The 24,455-nt window shown below is 47.5% G+C and overlaps 1 protein-coding gene across 1 annotated transcript in view; it reads left to right on the forward strand.

Moving 5' to 3' along the window:
* Nucleotides 1–24,455, forward strand: part of LOC107118399 (protein turtle homolog B-like) — a gene marked incomplete at its 5' end in the record, with an annotated part of 109,212 nt that overhangs the window by 29,245 nt on the left and 55,512 nt on the right. The window contains 4 exons of the mRNA XM_015420727.1: nt 4,996–5,137; nt 7,923–8,068; nt 17,148–17,290; nt 23,462–23,602. Of these exons, the coding sequence (XP_015276213.1) occupies nt 4,996–5,137; nt 7,923–8,068; nt 17,148–17,290; nt 23,462–23,602 (572 nt within the window). The remainder of the gene's footprint in view (nt 1–4,995; nt 5,138–7,922; nt 8,069–17,147; nt 17,291–23,461; nt 23,603–24,455) is intronic.

Below are 24,455 nucleotides of genomic sequence, written 5' to 3' on the forward strand. Positions count from 1 at the left end.
GAAGTGCTGTCAAGTTGCTCCAAAACGTCCTCTCGTTAGCAGCCTCACTCACATCTTGCAAAGGGAGGGCCCTCGTGGCTTCCTTGATGGAGTCCACCCATCTCACGTTGGGTCTTCCTCTTCTCCTGCTGCCTTCGACTTTCCCTAGCATGATTCTCCTTTCCAGTGACTCTTGTCTTCTCAGTTTAGTCATTTTGGCTTCTGGGGAGAGTTCAGGCTTGATTTGATCTAGAACCCACTCATTTGTCTTTCTTGGTAGTCCATGGTATCTGTAAAACTCTCCTCCCAACACCACATTTCAAATGACTCAAGGGGTTACAGTGCCAGAAAGGTTAAGAAGTGTGTGTGTATGTGTGTGTGTGTGTGTGCGTGCCCGGACCTCAATAGCCGAGGCAACCTGATCTTGTCAGATCTCGGAAGCTAGCAGGGTCGACTCTGGCAAGTACTTGGATGGGAGACTTCCTTGGAATACCAGAGGTGGGAGGTGGGGGCAGGCTTTATTCAGCCACCTCTTTTAATATCCTCCAGGCTCCCAGTAGGGGTCAGTCACCAGAGGTCGCCCGGACTTTCAGGTACACACACACTCAAATGTGTGCACGCACGCACACAGACACACACACACACATATGGGGAAAAAATAACACACAAAAAAAGCAATGCTGCTGTATGGGCTCAACTTTTCCACTCCCCTAAAAAAGGGTGGAACACCTAAACAGCATGATAAAAAGTAGAGACATCACCCTGCCAACAAAAGTCCGCATGGTCAAAGCAATGGTATTCCCAGTAGTCATGTATGGCTGCGAGAGCTGGACTATAAGGAAGGCCGAGCGCCGAAGAATAGATTCTTTTGAACTATGGTGCTGGAGAAGACTCTTGTGAGTCCCTTGGACTGCAAGGAGATCCAATCAGTCAATCCTAAAAGAAATCAACCCTGACTGTTCCCTGGAAGGCCAGATAATGAAACTGAAGCTCAAATACTTTGGCCACCCAATGAGAAGGGAGCACTCACTGGAGAAGACCCTGATGCTGGGAAAGATTGAAGGTCAAAGAAGACGGGGACGGCAAAGGATGAGACGGTCAGACAGTGTCATCGATGCAACGAACATGAATTTGAGCAAACTTCAGAGGACGGCGGAAGACAGGAAGACCTGGCATGATCTGGCCCATGGGGTCACAAAGAGTCGGACTCAACTGTGCGACTGAACAACAACAACAAAAAGGGTAGGGGGAGAACGTAATGGTCTCTGTTGAAGGTTACCTATTGCAAGTTACCGTGCAACGTCTACCCAGAAAGCTAGCCCCCCCCCTCCAACCTTCCATTTTTTAAAAGCCATCAATAAGTAAACAAGGGAATTAAGTCCAAACCCCAGACATTTAAATAACGCTGAAGGCTGCCAGCGCAGCTGAAAGGCCCGAAGAAGACAAATTGGTGAGAAAGGCTCGATCGTCTTGTTCTTGAGACAAAAGGAAGCCAAACTAACCTTGTCTGGGCGGGTGGGGTGGAGGAGAGATTTCATATTGATTGGCTGTGTCTGCATGTAGTATCGACCCCCCCCCCGTTCCCTTCCCCTCCCCTTTGCTTAGCTGGCAGCGTCTGAGCTGTTATTTATGTATTGATTCATATTTCTGTCCCTCCCTAGCCTTAAGAATCAGGGCAGTTGACCATTAGGAATTTGCAAGTTAACATCTTAAAAATGGAGCTGAGGAAGAGAAGGAAGCAACAGAGGGAAGAAAGAATTCCACAGAAGTTCCCTAGCTAGGCTTGTTGCTGCAACTCAGCAAGTGGATTTGGAGGGTCTTTTTTGTAAGCACAGCAGCTGCCAGTGAGTGGGGTCCCCTTCTGTCCAGGCGGACAGGCCACTAATGGGGAGAGAGGCTACAGACTCTCAGTTTGTAGGCTGGTGGACAGGGCGGCTGTGTTGTCTCACATCTGTTATAGCTGGTGTTGTTGATAGGTTATCCTGATGCCCTCTGTAGGACTGTCTCTACCTATATGTTAGGGTTGCCAACTGCAGTTTGGGGGATTCCTGGAGACTTATGGGGGGTGGAACCTGGGTGTTTTGAGAGGGACCTCAGTGGGGTTAGCCATTTCCTTCAGGGGAACCGGTCCCTAGTCTGGAGGTAGTTGTAATTCTGGGGGATTTCCAGGCTCAACCTGGTGTTTGCCCAGCATTTGCCTGTTCCGAGAGCCTGCATTGTTGCACTTGAGGGTGGCAGGTATTCTGGATATGTTTTTTCAGTAGTTACCCCCTCCTCCCCAAAAAAGTAGTAACACTCCTTTCTTCTGGAAATGCTATTTTGGCCTACTGGCCAAAACGTCTAGTTCAGCGTCCTGTCTCACACAGTGGCCAACCTGTTCCTCTGGACGGCCAACAACAGGGCATCGAGGCCAAGGACTTCCCCTGATGCTGCCTCCTGGCTCTGGGATTCAGAGGCTTAGTGCCTCTGAATGTGGAGGTTCCCCTCAGTCACCATGGCTAGTAGCCATTGATAGACTTATCCTCCATGAATCTATCTAATCCCTCTTTCAAGCTTTTTATTCCTGTGGCCATCATTACATCCTCTGGCAGGGAGTTCCACATTTTAATCTCTCTTCTTCCCCCCCCCAATAAAAATACTCTGTGGAGGGAAAATAACCTTGCCTTATCTTTAGTGAGATGTTTCCTTCCATTTCTGCTCTTTATGTGTATAACATATACACACTGACATTTGTATTTGCTTGACTTTTGCTCTCTGGAGAGTGCCGTTTAGGATTTCACACCCCCTGTGGGATGCTGCACCGTTTACAGATAATAATGTTAAGTCTTTACAGGCAAAGTTTACAGCCTCATAGGGGCTTGCTGACACACACTTTCCTTTCTTAGCATCCCTTGGCTGGGTGATATTGCTAGCCCTCAATATACCTGTAAAAAGTCAGGTTGCCAGTTTTTTCCCCCTTTTCTTTTCTGGCAGGCTTCCTGGACTTTTTATTGGCTGAATGACAGGAAGACATTCCACAGGTGAAGCTCTCTTCATTTGCAGGCTAAGGGAAGCGTCACCTGCTGGACTGCTTGCTTCTCACCATGCTGTTCAGTGTATTTTATTTTTAAAATTGTTTTTAAAAATATCCCTCAAGAAAGCTGACCAGAAAAAAAAATTAATTTGAAATCTGGTGTTAGAGGAGAGGTTTACAGATACGTGGACTGGGAGAAAGTCAAATAAGCGGGTTCTAGCTCGGGTTACCTGGGCTGGGGAAATTCCTGGAGATTTGGAGGGCTCCGCCTGGGGAAGGAGCTCAGCGGGTTATAAGGCCGTAGAGCCCACCCTCCCAAGCATCCATTTTCTCCGGGAGAATTAATCACTGTAATCTGGAGATCACTTGTAATTCTGGGAGATCTCCAGGCCTCACCTGGAGGATGACAACCCTACCCACACCCCACTGGTGCCAGCACCTTTTCCCTGCCTCTGTTGTCTTTTAAAAAATGTGACAAGTCCCCAGTTCCCTATAGGGCTTCCTGAACTCTTGCGTGATTCCTTCCTCTCACGAGAGTGCGGCCACCATTTTGATTGCCATGGCGACCAAGGAACGGTAGGTAAGCTCTGACGAGGCGGAGGAATCGGGTAGGAATTCAGGGCTTTTGGCTTACAGTAGTGCGAGTACTAAGTAGGACAGGGCGTTGGTGCCCCCAGAAGTGGTAAGTGGGTCGGCCACCTCAGGTCACCTCATTATAGAGCCGACTGTGGTAAAATCAGCTAGGGCCCTCAGGAATGAGGATGTGGACATTTTTGCACCTTTCGCATCTCCCGTCTGTGAGTGTTCAACGGTGTCTTCACCATCTTGAGGCTTGGAAGAGAAAAAGAAATACAGCTTCTGAGATTCCTATGGAGCTCTGACGATCTGATGGATCAACTTCCGGGTCTTAGGATCGCCGCTTTACTTATTAAGTATTTATTTATTTGCATATGTGGGGCCTTTCCTCTTGGCTCAAAGCAGCTTCATCTAGCTCTGGGGCCCAATCTAATTGCTGCTGTAACATTCCTGCAGTAACTGCTTTACATCTGGAAAACACTTTAAAAACAGTCCTTTGCCAGACTCAGAAATTGGAGTGGTAGTAGTAGTAATAAGAACAATAAAGCATTTTAGCATCTTACACAGTTCACATAGTAGCATATCTGTGAACATTACAACACCCTTGTATGGTAGGACAGTATTACCTTGGTATTGCACATGGGGATGGGGGAAGGTTACGGCTATGACACAAGGGCTTGCCCAAATCACCAAGCCTGTGGCCGAGCTGAGATTTGAGCTGGACGACTTCCTAATTTGGGGCTAGATTTGTAACTACTGGAGCTGCGGTGGCTCAAGTGGTTAAGACGCTGAACTGCAGGCTGGGGAAGGTCGGTAGTTCAGCAGTTCGAGACCCGAGTGTGCCGCATGACGGAGTGAGCTCCCGTCTCTAGTTCCAGCTCCTGCCAACCTAGCAGTTCGAAAGCAAGAAATTGCAAGTAGATAAATAGGTACTACTTCGGTGGGAAGGTAACAGCGTTCCGTGCGCCTTGGCGTTTAGTCATGCCGGCCACATGACCACGGAAACGTCTTCGGACAGCGCTGGCTCTTCGGCTTTGAAACAGAGATGAGCACCGCAACCCTAGAGTCGGATTCGACTGGCTTTCGAGCAAGGGAACCTTTAGCTTTACCTTTACCTTGTAACTACTGTGCTGCCTCCTGGAAAAGGCTAGTGGGTAATCTAGTTTTCAAAGAACCCAGCACTACAGCTTGAGCCGGCCTATCATTGGAAAGGGGAATTATGGGAATGGCTTCCTTGCCTCATGGGACCTGGCCAGAATGCTGAGCTTGTGTTGGGGGAGGCAGGTTCTCTCTCATTCCATGGCAGCGCCTGTTCAGCTGTTCTTCGTCTTGGTCTTCCCTGCGCCATTGCTGTGCGTGCCGGGCTATGAGCTCATCTTCTCCTTTTCAGAGGCTGAGGTAACTGTTTGTCTTCCGCTCTCCCGCAGGGCCGCCTTTCATCGTTTCCCCTCCAGAGAACATCACAGTCAACATCTCCCAGGATGCAATGTTCACCTGCCAGGCCGAGGCATATCCAGGCAACCTGACCTACACTTGGTACTGGGAGGAGGAGAACGTCTACTTTAAGAAGTGAGCTAAGGCCCGGGGTTGTGGGGTTTCTTTGCCAGCTCAGCAGCAGAGAACAGATTAAAGGAGATTGTTTGGGGCAGCGGTTCAGCGATATTCTGGGCCTCTGTCTTGTCCTGAACCTGTAACCTGTGCATTCTCAATTGCTGCTGTTCATGTACAAAAGCAGGTACAAGAGCTACAGTTATATGTTCGCAGCCCCACTTACTGTCCATCTCACCCTGTGACGAAACCTTTGGACGGCAGAAGATGCTGTGGCTACTTAAAATCTAACAGATTTATTGTGCCATAAGCATATGTCATGTAGCCTAAAGGTTGTTTCGTTAGATGCCTGGTTACCAAAACTGGGGCGTGTGATACGTAGCTGGAATGACATGAATATCTTACCACAAATGTCAGGAACTTTGTGAATGTTGACTTTTAGTAGCAAATGTTTTTAACAGGTCCGAAGGGAAATGTCAAAGCCAGATGTATTCATTCAGCACATGTCTCAGTGCCTTCATTTCCAGGTAAAGGCTCTTTTGTCATCCCAGAAATGTGAAATAGGTGCTGTATGCAGGTATCAATTTGGCTTCCTGCAAATCTCAGTTTTTGGAATAGGAGCTGGTGTCACGTAGGCACGTGCCATCAAGTCACAGTCGACTTCTGGTGGTCCCAGCAAGTGGCTTTCGAGATAAATGAGATGCAGAGATGGGTTGCCATTGCCTTCCTCTGCATCGACTTCCTTGGTGGTCTCCCATTCAAGTACCAATCCTTGTTAGCTTCTGTTGACTGATGGTCTGCCTTCCCTCCCTGGAGCTGGCCTTGGGAGTGGCTTTGCCCTTCCAGAGCAAATTCACTCATCCTTTATCAGAGCAAAATGTGATTCAGCAGTAAATAGCAACCAATGTCAGGCTTCCTTGTAACCATGGTTTGCAAGCCGGCTGCAGGTTTTTGCTTTTGAGACCACCCTGGTTGCTGTTAACCATCATTCCCTTGGGTGTTCGAGTCAACTGTGGTAAATGGTGTACGTGCAACTCTAAATCATTGTTAAGGGAAGGAACAGGGGAATCCTTTGATGAAGGAAAAGAGAGGAAGGAGGGAGTCTGGATTCCCAAGACTGACTTCTGATTTGTAAAACCTGGTTTACTAGAAGACCTCACCATGTACATATCAGTGTAGCAAACCACTTCATGCATCTGACAAAGTGCGTTTTTTTTTATCCCATGAAAACCACAATTAAATGTGCTAATCTTTTGCATTCCAGGAAATAATTTGTCTTTTTGTTCTGGTGAAGATTACCGGTATTGTTCATGATTTCCCCCACAGCTGGAAACATGAGCAGTATTGCTCTGTCTTGAGATAAGGAAACAGCCGACATAGGATAGGCGGTGGAGAATGTTCAAGAAATCTACTTCAGGGAACAAGCAGAGGATGCTTTTCATGCTGGGAAGTTCAAATAATTAAAGCGCAGCAGGAGCTGCCATGTATTGGAGCTCCTCCGCTCTTTGGAGCACTTGGCATCCTCGATAATCCAGCCCCACTGGGAAGAGCTGTTGTCCTTAAAGACTCAGAGCATTCCTTTTCTTAGTCAGACGAGTGTAGCTGACCCCCCTGGGACTTCCTTTTCAGCCCAGTTCCAATGCAGTGTTCTTCCACTGTGGAAAACGTCCTTGGAAGGGTATGAACAAGGAAGCATTGTGGTGGGATTGCCAGACTTGAGTGGGTTTTGTTGAGAAGGAAAGGGACGAGGATGGAGGTTACGCAGATTTCTTGCAAAATCCACGCCTGGATTCTGCATTCCTGTGAGATTCTGGCTCCTGTGCATGTTGGCACAGTTGTTGTCCGGCAGAGGAAAGACTCTGCTGTGATTGTGACATAACTGTTCCACAGTGAGTTGTTCCCTTTTTACTGCTGGCGTTCTTTTCACCTGAGGGGAGCACAGGCCCGTAGCCAGGACTGTGTAATTTGGGGGGCCTTTAATTAAGTCCGGGGGCACTGACGTCACAAAATAAGATTAAAAAATTTAAAAACTCACTTTTGCGGTATTCGCACTCTGCCTGCCTGCGCGGGGAAGCAAGCCACGCTTGTGGAAGGAGCGGTGGTGGGGAGTCCTCTGGGCAGCCCAGAGTGCCGTCGGTAGTCCTCTGGGTGGTCCAGAGAGCTGGGGCCCCCGGGGGCTGGATGGAAGTTGTGGGGCCTTGGCAGGAAGTCGGGGGGGCCAGGCGCCCGAGATGCCCCACTGTAGCTACGGGCTGGGGAGAGCTGTCTTTGTAGTAACATTGTGTGGTCCTGTTGGAAGGAGAATTTTGGTGGTTTGCCTTGGTCAATGGAGATAATGATGGAAGAAATCTTGGAGGACACCCTAGGTGTTGGGTGGCCATTCAGTTGAGCTCCACGCCCAAGATAAACCACTTCCTGCGCTTGACCAGGCAGTCAAGGTATCCAAGGCCAACTAAAGCTCTTCAATGCAGTTTGTTCGCTGGGACTGTTTTGACGTGCGTAGCAAGGGAGCTCTTCTGCTGTGCTTGAACCCTGACTCAGAATCAGGTGGCCTGCAACTGAGTTCCTGCTGCATCTTTCGTGAATCTCTGACGTGTTCTGGATGAGAAAGCCCCCTCTCTTCAGCTGTGGCCTATGCTCCTGTGAACTAACATTCCTCCACACCCAGCCAAGTGCTTTGGTTGTCCAGGCCACTGGTAAACGTGACCTACCATTGACCATCTCAGGTGCGGAGCCATGTATTTGTTCCTTTTCTCCCTCTATCCTTTCCCCCACTTCTCCTCTCCTTGCTCCTGTTCCCTTCTAGTGACCTAAAGCTGAGGGTGCGGATCCTGATCGATGGGACGCTCATCATCTTCCGAGTCAAGCCGGATGATGCCGGGAAATACACCTGCATCCCAAGCAACAGCCTCGGCCGCTCGCCATCTGCTTCCGCCTACTTGACGGTGCAATGTGAGTGCGTTTGTCTGGGGCCGATGGGTTAAGAAATGCGTGGCCATATCTGGCCATAGTTCAGCTCTTCTCAGCATGAGAAATGGGGCTGATGTTATCCCCGTACGGCCTCCTTGTAACTTTTTACAGGCGCTGCAGTAACTGGGTTGACACAGCGGCAGTGCCAGAGACTTGAGAATAGATCGTGCTAAATTACGGGGACTTGTGAGACGTCGGCTGATTGGTACAGTTGCTGGGTTAATTGCTTTGTTTAATGCGACGCTACCTAGCTCTGCCATATCGAATCAGGCAGCAGATGCTTCAAAGTGGAGTATCATGTCAGTATTAGATGTCTCGGGGGAGGGTTAATCTGCCACTCCTCGCCTAGGCAGGAGACGTGCCCATCAGCTTTGACTTTATCATTTGTTGTATTTCGGGGCTACCGATCTGCGAGGTGCTCTTCACAAAAGCAGCTTCCTGCAGGCCTGTGCTGGGCACAGTTTTACCCTCCCCCCCCTCTTTTTTTGCAGCGCTTGCAAATGCCCAGCTAAAGACGAGAAATCCCAATAACACTTGTCAAATCAGTCTGGAGGGCTCAGTTGTACAGTTTGCCTGCCTTGGTGCAAAGCGGAAGGGTCAGGGTGTGTGTGTGTTGTTTTTAATTGTTACACAAATGCTGCTCTTACTCTGATATGGTTGGTGTGGCTCGAATATGGCTGCCATGCTGTCTCCTATTCAGGTAGGTTACAGGTGCTTAGCTTCAGGGGCAACACCTGCCTTGTGATGCTTTACACCATTCTCTGGACAACTTGTCAGTGATAAATCACGAGAGGGGTTCCAAACCAGAAAGCCAGCGTGTGATGCAAGGTTTTAATGGCCAGTTTTTATTCTGACTCACATTCTCTCTGAAGTCGAATGGGCATACCTGCAGCACATGCTTAAACTGGTTTATTAGCTGTATCATCTTCCTGGAAAATACTGGGAATTTGGGGGAGCAGTTTAGGCATCTCCCGCCTTAGCTTCCTTATTGCAGCACTCTTTTCAGGAGCATCTCCGTGATATTGTCCTCTTTTTGTCTGGCTTCTGTGTCTCCCTGCTTCCACCTGGTTTGGTACATTATTTTGGGAAAGACCATGGCAAAAACACCTTTGAATGCTAGGTGGATGGGAAGGTGTCCATTCTTGCTGTTTCCACCCTCATTGGTGCCATTTCCCTTGCCTCAGTCACTGTAGCTGCACCCACCCACCTCACATCACCAAAGAACTGCTGTAGACCTCTAGCAACACCAGGGGGTGGAGGGAGAAATGGTAGCAGCAAGGGACAGAGGCAAGAAAAGTGCAGGGGAAACAATGGCGTGGAAATTCCGTTGTCGCTGTGAACATGAGAAATCTGAACTCACATGCAGCTGTCTTCTGCGGAGTCAGACCGTGGTACAGTTCCCGTGGGAGGAACTGGGAGGTGGTCATTGATGAAAATTAAATTGACCTAAAACTGGGTGTGTCTGTAGTCTAAGTAGATCTTTGGAGCTAATTTGTGCCACTGTTTTAATATCCTGAAGGCTTCTTCAATGGATTTGCACAGTGTTGACTTTGACCGCTTCGGAATGTGTCTGAACGGCCCCTTTAGATTGCAGATCCTGGGTAGAGGCTAACTGTGGTTAGTGTTAACCTTGGCACAGATGCAAGATGATATCATGGCTGGAGTCAACTCCGGAAGGGCGGGGGAAGACAAGAGGAAGGATGGGTAGGACACATGGTCCCATGGCAGGCTTTCAGTCTCTTGACTGAATACAGAATCTTTCATTACAGTTCGATGTTTGGTGTTTGGCACCATTAGAATCCACAGCTAAACTTGGAGGGAAGACTGGAGGGAGACCCATTTTGGGCTCTGATTTTCTTGGGTGCTTCCTCCCCCCCCCCCCCCAATCTGTTTTGCCTGCCTGGAGTGGAAGCTGTCTTGTGCGACTTGGTCCAAGTAGCTGTCAGATGGTGACGGCTTTTGGTGGGCCATTAATCAACTGAGCTCGACTCCGTCCAGTGACCTAGAAGTGAAAAAGCTTAGTGTCCTGTTACCAATCCCCCCCCCCCCCCCCCCCCCCTCTCTTTACATTTCCTAAGACATGGTGCTAAACTGCATGTATACAAATCAAGTCTTTAATTCCACTCTGGATCTGAATTTGGGTTACGATGCCACAGTCTACAGTGGATGACCTTGATAAATGCGTGCTCCTCGATGGTCGTCGGCTGCTTGCAAAGTGTGGCACGGAGGGGGCAGGGGGGAGTCGCAGTCAACGGAAGACTGGCTAAAAATTCACATGCTGAACGCCTCCCGAGCTCTGCAGTGAGGGAATACACAGAGCTCTTTTATGGATTTTAATCATTCTGTTTTTAATCTTTAATACCTCTGTAGTCTTGGTTTTCCTCTTTCATTTTGTCCCCGGCAGGCCATCAGAACTGGAGACGCGAAAGAAAAGCAACAAATAAGCAAACCCTCTAAAACCAGAATAATGAGGATTATTCCTTGCCTTTTGACTTGTTTATGTTCCCATCAATCATAACAACAGAGAAACCCCAAATCCCTGACAATGGTGCTGTCATTCAATCATTCTCTGTTTGACTCTGAGAATCACTGATGCTTTTTTTCTTTGCTTTTCTCTCCCCGCCCAAAGCTCCACAGAAGGTGGCTAGAGAAAGAAAGGAAATAAATACAGGGTTCTGGAACAACCGCCGAACCAGGAAGAGAGGGAAAGGCCAAAGTGTCGCTATTCAGAGCTACACCAAAAAAGACACACGGCGGCGGGATCACATAGATCCCCTGAGCCGCCGCGCCGTTGCTCCCCGGCACGATCAGTTGCCGGGGAGGAAGCCACCGACGGGAGGCCGAGGCAGCCGGCTGCGTATGTGTGTGCATGCGCAGTTCAGCTGGGAGCCTCGGATGCGCCGGCAGAAGGACGCGCCGGCGATCCCACGGCCGCGCTGGCCGCGGCCTTTCTGGTAAGTCCACCTCTGTAGGTGGTTTATTTTAACAGCGGATTTTCGGCCTGAAGGGCTGGATCGGGGACGGGTGCGCGCCGCTTCCCAGATGTTGCGGTGAGATCGTGCCTGTTTGCTGCGCTCTCGATCCGTCCCTCTCCCGGCCCAAAACCTTCCGTGTGACCGGGGCCAAAGTTGATCATTTGTTCTCTAGTGTTGCCAGCTCTGGAGGTGTTTAGGAGATTCTGCAAGATCATTTTATTTGCTAGGGCTTTTCCTGGGGTGTAGGCAGCATGGGTTTTTATAGGGAGGAGGGTTTGGGGGTTTTTTTAAACTGTATTTTTTGAAAAAATATTTGGATTTGTAAACTGCCTTGAGCCATGAGAAAAGGGTCATATAAATGTTTTCGTGACTATAATTTGACAAATTTCCTGACACATTTTAGAATCTGTGGGCTACGAAACATACACACAAGGTCTGGGTTCTGGGACTATATTGTGGACCCAAATAACATGCCTGGAACCAAGAGCCCCCACGGCCTTTGCATTGGAGGCTCTATTGGTGTGGTGCTCTATTCGTGGAAGTCGGGTGCAGGACAGAGTGGGCAACTTCAGTTTCATAGGTGCCACTGGCAGAAGCACTTTTCTCTTGCCGAAGGAGCCTTCCCCCGACAGAAAGCGTCTTGCGTAAGGGAAAGGCTTTTTCCACTCAGTGCCCCCCCTTGCTTGAGTGCTGCACCCATTTTGTTGATTGATAGACTGATATAATATTCACACTGCTTTTCCATCTAATCCAGGATCCCCAAGGTGATGAACATTTAAAACAAAACATTAAGTACATTAAAAGGCATTAAAATGTATAAAACGCTGAAACATAAATACATAAAACACACAGACAGGGAGGAGGGCTGCTAAGACTGAGTGAGGGGATGCCAAATAACAGCAACAAAAAAGGCTTCTTCTGCGGAAGACAACAGGGGAGGGTCTTCCAAACTTTTGGGGCCACAACCACAACGAAGAAGGCTATCCTCAGGCTGCTAGCTGTCTAGCCTCAGATGGAGGGGGCACCTGAAGCAGAGCCTCCAAACACAGCTGGGGTGGTGAGGTAGGTTATGAGAGTAGGAGGTCCTTCAAGTATGCTGGCCACAAGCCGTATAGGGCTATAAATTCAATACCAGGACCTTAAATTGGGCCCAGAAGCAAATCGGGAGCCAACAAGACTGGCGTGATATGATCCATATGACCTTCTCCAGTCATCATTCTGACGGCAGCGCTCTATACCAACTGTAGCCTTTGGACAGTCTTCAAGGGCAGCCCCACGTAAAGCACATTGCCATATCTAATCTAGCTATTGTCTTTCCTGCCCAGGAAGGGCTGCAGTGGGTTCACCGCCAAAGCCAGTAAAGGACACCCCTGGGCACCACTGACACCTGTTTGTCCAGTAGGAGGTTTCAGTTCCATAAACAGCCCTGAAACCAGAGTGGAGTCCAGACAATCTGCTTCATTCTGAAGTGGTCCAGCCTGTTCTGACAATAGGACTAAGGTGGCCATACAAGGTGTTGTACGGCTTTATTGGTGCTTCCGGTTACGCTCTCTGGGTTCCCTCTACGGTTGCCATTTCTGGGTTGGGAAATTTCTGGCGATTTGGGGGTGGATCCTGGGGAGGGTAGAGTTTGCTCTCTAGAGCAGCCATTTTCACCAAAGGAACTAATCTCTGTCATCTGGAGATGAGTTGTAATTCCACCACCTGGAGACTGGCAACCCTTGTTCTCTGCTGCATTTTGTCGCTCAGAAGGTCCTTTCCGGAGCAGCAGTCTTCTAGCATATGGCTGTAGGTCCTCCCACTACCTTTCCTTCTTTAAAGAGAGAGGTTTTCCAGTTAGCATTATTTATTTTTTCCAGTTAACATTATTTATTTATTTCCCACATTGGCTCACTGAGTGTCCTAACTGTTGCAGGTCTTTTCTTTTGAGCAATAGTGAGACCTCTGGGTTAAGAACAACAGCCACAAAGCAAATTATATTAAATAATGTGACTGAAAATGGATTCTTCTTTCTAGTGCCTTCAATTGAAGAACCGTATTGTGACAGCTTTCACAGGCTTTTTTGTCCCCCTTCAATGACGGCATATTTCTCTCTTCTCAGGCAGATAATTTGAGACAATTGTGCCTATTTTACACAAGTTCTCTGTCTCCATATCAACACTACTAATATACATACAAAGGTTGTAGTTTTCCTCAAGGAGTTCTGAGAACTGCAGTTTGGTGAGGGTGATGAGAAGCCTTTGTTAGTGTCCCTAAAACTACAGTTCCCAGGATTCCTTGGGGAAGAGGACATTACTATCAGTCCATTTTAAGTGTGTACATATTGGGTTGCCAGCTAGGGTTGCCAAGTTGTATAAACTTACCGGCGGGGGAGCGTCGCTCGGCTCTGGGAGTTCGTCTCCGATGCGCGCGCGCTGCCAGCAGATCCCAGAAGTGACGCGCTACGTCGATCACGTTGGGGGCGTGGCCATCGACGGAGGGAAAACCATAGAGTTTTCCCTCCGACGATCCGGGCCACGTCCCCAACGTGAGCGACGTGGTTGCGTCACCTCGGGGGGCGGAGTTCCCCCCAGGGCCCGATTCCACGGCGGGAGGAGCTCGGTGGGATCTAATGCCACCCTCCAGAGCAGCAGTTTTCTCCAGGGAAACTGATCTCTGTCATCCGGAGATCAGTTGTAATTCCTGGAGGTTTCCAAACCCCTCCTAAAGGTTGGCAACCCTGTGTACATAGGGCTCTCGTTTCTTTTTCTAACTGTTGAAAGAGATTAACACATATATTTTCATTTGTGTGTGTGTTTGTTTTGTTTTTTTAAGTCTGGCCGGGCCTGAGCAGAGTGAGAACTGATATGGCACTAAGGCTATACCTGGTCTGCTCAAGCAAAGCAATTGCTTTTTTAAAAAAATGTTCTGCCACAGTCCTATCTCCTACTCATAGTTGCTGGAGAAAATGGGAAACCTGTTTTGTTAGGGTTGCCATCTGTGGGTTTGAAAAATCCTGGAGATTTGAGGGTAGAACCTGGGTGGGTGGGTGAGTGGGGGTTGGGGGGAGGAGGGACCTCAGTGAGATACGATTCCATAGAGCCCAGCCTCCAAAGCAGCTGTTTTCTCCAGGGGGAACTGAATCTCTGTTGTCTGGAGATCAGTTGTAATTCTGGGAGATCTGTAGGGTTGTCAGCTTCAGGTTGGGAAATACCTGGAGATTTGGGGAGGGGGAGCCTGAGGGGGGCAGGGTTTGGGGCAGAGTGCCTTAGAGCCCAATGTCTAAAGCAGCCATTTTCCTCAGGTGAACTGATATTGTGTCACCTGGAGATTAGTTGTAATAGCAGAAGATCTCCAGGCTCCACCTGGCAGTTGGTAACCCTAGAGCTCTCCAGGCTCCACCTGGAGGTTGGCAACCAGACAGATATTGATGTGTTGTAAAACAGGGAGGGGGATGGAAACGGGGGAGTGGCAGACTTGGCTAACTACCTCAGCATTCTGGAAGTGTAATAGAGCTGCCAGCTTCCAGGTGGGACCCGGGGATCCCCCAGATTTACAGCTCACCTCCAGACCACCGAGATCAATTCCTCTGGAGAAAATGGATGCTTGGGCTCTGTGGCACTGCACCCCACTGAGGTCCCAGCCTTCCCCAGGCTCCATCCCCAAATCTCCAGGAGTTTCCCAACCTGGAGATGGCAACCCTAGCCCCCATCCCTTGCCGGGGGGACATGATAACCCTAAAGTGTGAGCACAATCTCTTGGTTTCTACCTGACAAGGCACAGTACAGGCCATCACTGTAACAAAATGAGGGTTTTAGTTTCAGCAACCCAAAGTAAGGTATAAAAGGATTAATTAAAAATTTCAGATGAGAGACGGAGTTTATAAGAAGGGGGCTAGAACTGAAAGGGGATGGGTTACTGCTTGGCTTGCCAATGATTGGTCCATTGGGGAAAGCTAGGCACCTGATTGGTTGAAGTTTAAACATTCCAAGGCTGTTTGTCGGTTAGAGGCCGTTGGAGAAATGGGAAGTTGAAGAGATGTCAGTGAAGGGAAACCCGCCTGAAAGGCTTGGTTGAAAAGCCAAGGAAGGTGCATGTTGAGCAAAAATAGACAAGCCACTGTATCCCTGTTAACGCCAGGACATTTTGGAGGACATTAATGCATAGGCTCACCCTAAATTGGAAGCAATTTGACGTCCCCCCCCCCACACAGAGAGAGAGAGAGAGAGAGAGAGAGAGAGAGAGAGAGAGTTTTTAGGGATAATTTCTTTTCATTCCTCTTATTTATTTTTCACATTTGTATCCCACCCTCAGGGCAGCTAACGAGGGCAAGGTAATTAGCCGTGCCATAATTAAAACATATAAAACAATAATTATAATAAAACTTAAAAACAACGGTGCTCAATCAAGTACAGGTATCATAAATCCAGATATCATAAATCCAGATTCCTGAAGACTTTGTTTATGTTAAAGTTGATTTTTGCCTTTGTCTAGCTCTCGGCTGTAACAATTACCACACTATTAGTATTTCCCAAGGTATAAGCAAAAATGCCTTTGAGGTAAAGGAAAAGAAACCTCCAATGATGGCAGTACCTTCAATAGACTGTATGTCACAACTGGGGCCTCTTCAGCTTAGATGTACTCACAATGTACCCCAGGAAGCGCTGCTGAACTTGTGACGGGCAGGAATGAGCACTAAAGGTTTGCTTCGCCTGGAATTGAACATAGGGTTGCCCACTCTGGGTTGGGAAATTCCTGAAGCCTAGAGAGGGCAGGGTTTTAGGGGGAGGACCAGTAGAGTCTAAAGTCACAGAGTCCACCTTCCAAAGCATCCGTTTTCTCCGGGAGAAATGATCTTTGTTGTCTGTAGATCAGTTGTTATTGAAGATGGGTGCCCCCTGGAGATTGACAATCCTAAATGAACAAGCTGTGTAGGGGTCAAAAATTAGGAACACTCAGCGAATGTTTAGGCTTCTCCCCTATTCATCTTTTAGGCAAAATTGGACAGCTTCACCCATCCAGAATAAGAAATTTGCTCATTTTCGGCCCCACGGGGGAAATTGACGCGGCCAAAGTGCGGTTTTTTAGAGCCGCACCAAAAAAGACACGCGGCGGCGGGATCAGACAAATCCCCTGAGCCGCCGCGCAGTTGCTCCCCGGCACGATCAGATGCCGGGGGGGAAGCCACAGAAGGGAGAGCGAGGCAGCCGGCTGCGCATGTGTGCGCATGCGCAGTTCGGCCAGGAGCCTCGAATGCTCCTGAAGACGGGTGCGCTGGCGATCCCACGGCCGCGCTTGCTGCGGTGTTTCAGGTAGGTGCTACTATTTCCTAGATTTTTTTAAAAATTCACGTTTTCGGCCTGAAGGGACGGATTGGGGACGGGTGTGCGCCGTTTCCCAGATGTTGCGGTGTGATCACGCCCGTTTGCTGCGCCCCCGATCCATCCCTCTTCCGGGCCAAAACCTCCCATGTGACTGGGGCCTTCAGTTAACTTTCTTTCTTTCTTTGTTTCCCTCAAAGTTCTTAGCCCCCAAGGAGGCCTTCAAAATCTTTGTCAAAAATTTCTGGTAGGCAACTTCTAATGAAATGCACTGAAGTGACTGCCCATTTCTCCCCACTCCCACAATAGTGCTTTAATTTGTATCTACCCCTCCTTTTTGCAGAAAAGACCTTAGAAATGGTGCAGGTTGCTAACTGTTGAGTGGGAAGAATTTCTCCTTTTCAGAAATAAAAGCAAGCATTTGTTGTTGTTGATAACGGAGAGAAAAAATTGAGTTGTACATGCACTTGCTGGTCTTGGGGAAAAAATGTGTTCCTGGAGCTTAGCATAGATCGAGATAAAACGTTTTCAATAACTAAAGCCCCCATGTACATGCTAAGTGTTGCTCTAATGGATCTGAAGGAGATAATGAACGCAAGGATAATGGTCTTTGGAGGCCAGGGAGTTGTGAATGTTACTGAATTAGCATTTGGGGGTATGATGAAAACATTACTAACCCCCTTTCCAGCTGGATGCAATGGAAAGAAGGCCACGTGGGTATGCTTAGCTGGCAGCTAAAAGAGCGGTCAGACTTGAAATTCTAAATGTGCTGTTTCTCTGTTCCAGATCCTGCCCGTGTGGTGAACATGCCACCCATCATATACGTTCCTGTTGGGATACATGGATACATTCGCTGTCCAGTTGAGGCAGAGCCACCGGTAACCCTGGTCAAGTGGAACAAAGATGGACGCCCTCTGCACGTCGAAAAGGTAAAGGAAGTCATTAGGAGGGGGTTCTTTCTTTTTTAAAGACTCTGAATGTGTTAATTATGATGACTTAAAGCCACATCATTTCCCGTCACATGACCACACCCTTGAATTAGGTCTAGGTACTCCCTTCCATAGCTGCCTTTGAGGTCTAGTATGGTGTAGTGGTTAGAGCATCAGCCAAGAACCAAGGAGACTCTGGTTCAGATCCCCACTCTGCAGTGAAGCTCACTGAGTGTTCTTGGGCCAGTCACACTCTCTCAGTCCAGCCTACCTCACGGGGTTGTCTTGAGGTCAAAGTGGGCTGCCCTGGAACAAAGGTAAGGTTACTAAAATTCAGATATCTACCTAGTGCATTTTTATTATTAAGGCTGCGATCACACGAGCCAGGCACGAATGCCTGGTGGATCTAAAGGGTGCGATCAGACAGCAACATCTGGGAAGTGTCCCGAAGTTGTCGGCAAACTGTGCTGCTCCGCTATGGAATCAGAGTAAAAAGACACTGGGGAAATTCTGATAGTAAATGGGTTCCGATGGGCCACGGACACACTTTCCCCTGTCTGATCACACAAGCATGCGTGCATGCTGTCGGGATGGTCTGATTAGGCCATCCCAGCTCAGTGCCATTCTTCCCCCCCCCCTTTGCAGTATGTGCATCATCGCATACTCCATAGGGGGCCCTCAGTGCGGAGGTGTGATTCTTTATGTGCAAGGGAAATAAACGGCAAAAAAACCCTGACTCACCTGCAGTTGCATCTCACAACTGCGTGTCAAATTCCTCCAGAGGGAGTAGCCTCGCTACCCCTCCGCTTCAACTGGCACATGTGACCGCAACCTAATAATTGCTTATTAGACTTTTATCTCACCCTTCTTCCTAGGAGTTTCAGGTGATGGACATAGTCCTCTCCACCCTCTGTTATTTTCACAAGAGCCCCCTGAGATAGGTTAGAATGAGAGAGAGAGAGAGAAACTGGCCCAGTGAGCTTTTGTGGCAGGTCCTCTGTGGTTGTAGTCTGAGACTCCAACAGCTACACCACACTGGGTCTCTGAGATTGTGTTTCCTGGAAGTGCAGGGTAGATATTTTTCAAATAAATAAATAAGCTCTGCTCACCACAGGGATACTCTCTTGGTGTTAAAGAACAGCCCAGTGTGCCTCCTCCCCATTCTTCAGTTTAATCAACAGCAATCTTCCCATCTAAGGCCTTATAGGGAGTTCATTTCTCCTGTCACTGTGGGAGATAAGCATCATTAATCTAACACCAATGGAGCCATAAAGTGTCATCCTGCAGTTGTTGCTATATATGGGAATCTGGTGTTTAAAAGATCCTCTTTAACAAGACTCGGTCCTGCTATTCCCTTGGTTTTAAAATCCTAGCAAAGACTTCATACTGTTAAATATTTAAGGGGAATACTCAATATTTAGAGTTTGCTTTAAATATTAACAACTATAAGATTATATTCTGAGTGTTTCAAATTGGATTTGTGTAGCAGTGTGGCTTTTGACTTCAGTGGCGGTGGTAGTGCTAATCATGGGCACGATCCCCAGCCAAGGCTGAGCACTTTGAAACCCTGTTGATCTCCATGGGTGGAATTTAAGCACATGGCTAAAGCTGCCACCAGTGCTCCCTCTAAGCTGTTGAGTCTTGTGAGCAAAAATTCTACTTTGTGAGCTACTTGCATTAAAGTTGTGAGCTGCTGCATAGATTAGTTTGCTGCTGCATAGATTAGTTGGCTGCTGCATAGATTAGTTTGCTCTGGAGCCAGCCTTCCTGAACTAAGACAAAAATGTGTGAGCCAGGGGCTAAAAAACTGTGAGCTAGCTCACACTAACTCGGCTTAGAGGGAACACTGGCTGCCACTATAGCAATGGACGTTGACTGAACCTAAGGCTGCAACCCTGTACATATGAACATAAGAGCAGCCATGCTGAATGAGACCTGTGTTCAGTCTAGTACAATTTTCCATTTCAGTGGCCAACAAGGTGCTTCCAGGTGGTCTACAAGGAGAGTGTAGCAGCCAGGCCTCCTCCTGTAGTTACCCCTCCCTTCACTAGTATTCAGAGGGTTGCTGTCTTTGGACTGGGAGCTTCCAATTAGTCATTGTGGCTTTGATGGAATTGTCTTCCATGAGTCTGCCAAATCTCCCTTTTAGTGTTTATCAGTAGACCTAGTGGCAGTCAGTTGCACAAATTAATTACTCTTTGAGTAAATAAGTCCTTCCTGTTCTCAGAAATGCAGCTGTACCATAGATCTATACAAGGGAATTGTGATAAATATTTACACAAGAGCAAACAGCACTGTGGCTGTGGGGCTTGCTTCTGAGTAAATGTGTTCAGGATTGTACTGCAGTGATGTCCACAGATTACTTAACAGAGAGGATCCTGTGCAGAGTTACTCTGCTCTAAGCCAGTTGAAATCAGTGGATTTAGACTGGGATAGCTCTGCCTAGGGTTGCAACAAATGGAGCCCTTTGTTCTTACTTTGGTCTCTTTTCCCCTTTCCTGACTCCAATGATGGCATTGCTGCTCCAAGGAGACTTCCACCTATAATTTTTTTCCCATCTGGTGGTCTTTCTTTCTGTCTCTCCCCCCCAAAATGGGTACTCAAAAGGTCTTGCATTGTTCTGATCACTTCCATTTGATCTGCACAACCACCCCATGGGTAGGTCAGGCCAAGAGCACATGACTGGCCCAAGGTCAGGGCTTTTTCAGTTGTGGGAAGTCGATCATGGAAGGCCCTTCCCCTTGAAGCTAGCTTGGCATCTGTGTTACTTTCTTTTAGGCTCCAGGCCAAAACACTTTTAATCGAGATTTTAATCAATATCTTTTAATGTGTTGTTTTTATTATTTTTATTTTGTAAGCCACCTCATGGAGCTTCCTGGAAAGGAGGCATGATTAAAAAAAATAAGAAATAAAATGTATACCTTGTCTAGTTCAGTTTGTTTTAATGTTATATCAAAATTTAGAAAGACAAGGATTACTGTCAACAGTGTCTCCACCTCTCCTGTCTTTTAAAAGTATTTGAACACTTGGTGGAAACTTAGACCCTTGACCTGATTTAGCATAGGCAGCTTTCCTGGTGTGGGGCTGGCACTTAACTAAGGGGAAAAGAACATGGAGACTGTTTGGGAGAACTGCTTACTTTGAGGTGAGCTCTAGTAGGCTGCAACCAGGGCCGATACTTCGATTTGCTTTTCAACAAGTCTTCATTCCAGCTGTAATGATAATGGAACTAATTGGAGGTCCTTGCTTTTACATAAGCCCACATATGGCCGTTCAATAGCTGTGGCTGTTGAGTGCTACTGACCTGAGCTAGATTCAAACCAATGCCAAGAGGAGAAATTGTCCACATCTCGTTAGCAGGGCTCTGTGTCAAAATGTTTCCATGAAGCAATACATCTGTGCCATCCAAGTAGGCCAGTTATGATAACTGACCATCTCCCAGCTGACAGCAATGAAAGGATTACAAATGCAGTCCAAAATGTTGACAAGGAATTTTGTGTTTTGCAGGAAATTTCCATTCTGTTTGGTACTTCACAGCATTTTTGGCTTTGCTGCCTATAGCTTTTCATCTTGACAAAAAAGTAGGGACAAGACCAGATTTTGCAAGCCTGTTGGGTCAATGAATATAGCCTTGTTTTCAATTTTGCTTATCCCTTGAGAGAAACAGACCACGATTCTTTATTTTTGCAACAGTTTCTCTTACCCTATGCTGAATCTTCCCTGTTAAAATGAATGCATTTTTGTGGTGTTTGTGTGTAAAAATGACATGAACATGGCATATAAAAAACAAAACAATCATCAATGACAGTGACAAAACTGAGGTAGAATAAAAACTCATAAGAATTTACTTACTTAACTTCATTTATACAACACCTTTTCCCTCAGTGGGGACCCAAAGTTGCTTATATCATTCACACCTCAATTTTATCCTCAAAACAACCCTGTGAGATAGGTTCGGCTGAGAGTGTGTGACTGACCCAAGGTCACCTAGCAATCCAAGGTCACCCATAAAACAAAGATGGAATATAGATTTGGGGGAACAGTTGCAGCATTTCCAATCAGGGATGACTCAAAAAGCTTTTGTAAGCTCCTGAAGGTTTTGGTGGATTCTAGAATAGGTTGGTTCCATTCTGCCACAAACTGGAGTGGATTCTGTAGTTTGTTTCAGGAATGCATAGAGAAGCCTCGTGCATTTGGAGGGCATTCCTAGGCTTTGCTTTGAGTATTCAAACTCTTGTTGTGTGATGGAACCCCTCATTGTGTCCATAGTCTCTGAACATGAACACAGAGGATATCTATACTGATCTGGGAACCCGAACTTGGTTAAATATGATGTGTTCCACTGTGAAAATAATAAATACGGATATCTGAGTTTCTGGTCTCAGTTTGGGTTGAGAAACCTTGTCCCTATTATCTGATGTGTTTTGTTAGGAAGTTGTGGCTAATTTTCAGATACAGGTCCTCTTGAGTTGGGGACAAGAGAGAGACAAAAGTGGTACATTAAAGGAAACACAACTGCAGAATCCCTTTGTGATTCAGACCACTGAAACAGCCTGATCTGGAAGTATGTATAGGGGGAGTGTTTCAGTCAATTGCTATTAAAAGCAAGGGACTTCTCTGCTGATATGTCTGGTTTCTACCATAAGTTTCCTCTTTTAGTGGGATCAGGGTCAGGGCACATTGCTTGTCTCTCCACCTTATATCTCTTCTGTCCCAGATTCAGTATCTGCTGCTCACTCATGCCTTGGCAGTAAGGCAAGTTTATACAGGGAGAGATCTGTATGGGATTTCTTTGTAAGTATTTCACAGGGACCATTGATCATTCTTGTACTGAAACCCATGCTGGGGATAATGCCTCCTACCATACTTCAAGGTAATTCTTGTTTTTCTTCTAAATGTCTTCCCTTACAAAGTAAAAGCAGTGGGGTAGGGTGATTTTCAGCAGAAAACCGCAAAAAGAGAAAAATTAAGAAAACACCATCCTATTGACTGGTCTTATGTTTAAAACTGCAGACGTAGCGGCTTATCATCTCTCTCTCTCTCTCTGTACAAAATAAAAGCAGCCGTGTCATGGAAAGCATGGAACTATGCATAATCCTTCCCTTAGACAATAGGTGCAGCTATAGTGTTTGCTGTACAAACAGAACTGTGCAGCATCTTTTGACCTATTAACTGTATTACAAGAAAGTATATTTGCGATGCGAGTTGATGGCAAGGGGAGAAACAAAGGCACATTAAAAACTCCAGGCCAGAAAAACAGTCATTTAAACAGACGCCTGCAGCTAAATCAGGTAATTAGCCGGGGGGGAGGGGGGAAGGCAGCTATGTATATTGAACATGTGAAGCTCATCCTAGAAGTATGGTGTCTCTCACAGGGTTGCCAGTTGTCCAGTATTGACCCAGACAGTCAAGTATTTCCACTGATTGGGGAAAAAACTGAGACATCACTGGACCTTTAATTGCCTTGGCAGCATCAGAACTCTCCTGGCAGCCCAGTCAGAAAAGAAGACAGTTGGGCCAGGCAAATTAGTGGTGCCTCAGGATCTCATCACAGATCCCCATCAGTCCATATAGTCTGGCCCACACAACAACTGCTGTACTATCCAGTACATGCACACGATCCAGAGCAAGGATACTGCAGACTTTGGCACAAATACACTTGTTGTTCGAAGGGCCAAATTAGACAATCCTCTGGGAGATTCTGGGTTTGGAGCCCCCATTCGTTTTTTCTTGGTAAATCACAGCTGATTATGGATCCAGTTCAGACTGGGGCCATGGTTTAACCATTCCCTTCTGCACTGTTTCCCCAATCTGGAGCAGGCCTTGATGAGCTGCTACTTGAAAGATACAGGTGACATACAGAGCGCCTTACGTTTCTCCAGACTTGGAAATAGCAGCTTTGTGAGGGCCCCAGTGGGGAAATTATACAAAGAAATCCCGTGCTTTAATCTAGGGTTACTAATCTCCAGATGGGGCCTGGAGATCCCCAGAATTACAATTTTCTCCAGTTCCTTGGAGAAAATGTCTACTTTGGAAAGTAGACTGTATGGCATTATACCCTGCTAAGGACCTTCCCCTATCCAAATCCTTCCCTTTTGAGGTGGCATCCCTAAATCTCCAGGACCTGGGATTGGCAAGCCTTGTCTCTCATCTCCTCTCTTGCTTTTGCAGTTTTCTGGCTGGAGCCTGATGGAAGATGGTTCAATTCGAATAGAAGAGGCAACAGAAGAAGCTCTCGGCACATACACCTGCGTGCCTTATAATGCCCTGGGTACAATGGGCCAGTCCCCCCCTGCCCGACTGGTACTGAAGGTATCTCACCTACTGATGTATGGCTATTCTGAACATCTTAGAAACAGCATATAAATCTCATATGGAACTTTCAGCGAAGTGTCAGTTGCTAAGGCAGAAAGGCTTACGTATTGCGAGGAGTCCCAGGGATATAGTGTATATCTTTGGTTCTCAAATCAGATCAACTCAACTTAAAGCCCTACGCGGCCGGGGACCAGCATACCTTTGGGGCTGTCTCTCCCCATATATGCTCTAGAGAGCCTTGTGCTCCACTGAACAACACCTACTAGTAGTCCCTGGCCCTTAGGACGTCCGCTTAGCCTCAACCAGGGCTAGGGCCTTCTCTGCCTTGGCCAGTTTGGTGTAGTGGTTAAGTGTGTGGCCTCTAATCTGGGAGAACCGGGTTTGATTCCCCACTCCTCCACTTCCAGCTGCTGGATGACCTTGGGCAAGCCATAGTTCTGGCACAGCTGTTCTTGAAAAAGAGCAGTTTCTGTCAAGAGCTCTCTCAGCCCCACCTACCTCACAGGGTGTCTGTTGTGGGGAGGGGAAGGGAAAGGAGTTTGTAAGCCTCTCTGAGACACCTTTGGGTAGTGAAGGGTGGGGTATAAATCCACTCTCTTTTTTTTTTTTTAGCAAACAGGTGTATTTATTCTTCTGGCCCCCCACACACTGCACCCTGTTGGGTCTTTGTGCCTCCGCATACTACTGCCCTGCAGCAGGAACTGTGGCTAGCTGCTCCATCCTACTGGACGCGCATGTTGCAATTCATACTCTGCCAGGCCACAAAAGGGAGAGTCTTCCTCCTTAAGAGGTTTCGCTGCTTTGCAGAGAAAGCTAGCCCCCCCCACTGCCATCAAAGCCAATGCCTTAA

This window comes from Gekko japonicus, unplaced genomic scaffold, assembly GCF_001447785.1.
Source record: "Gekko japonicus isolate JY-2015 unplaced genomic scaffold, Gekko_japonicus_V1.1 scaffold1438, whole genome shotgun sequence".
Taxonomy (NCBI): domain Eukaryota; kingdom Metazoa; phylum Chordata; class Lepidosauria; order Squamata; family Gekkonidae; genus Gekko; species Gekko japonicus.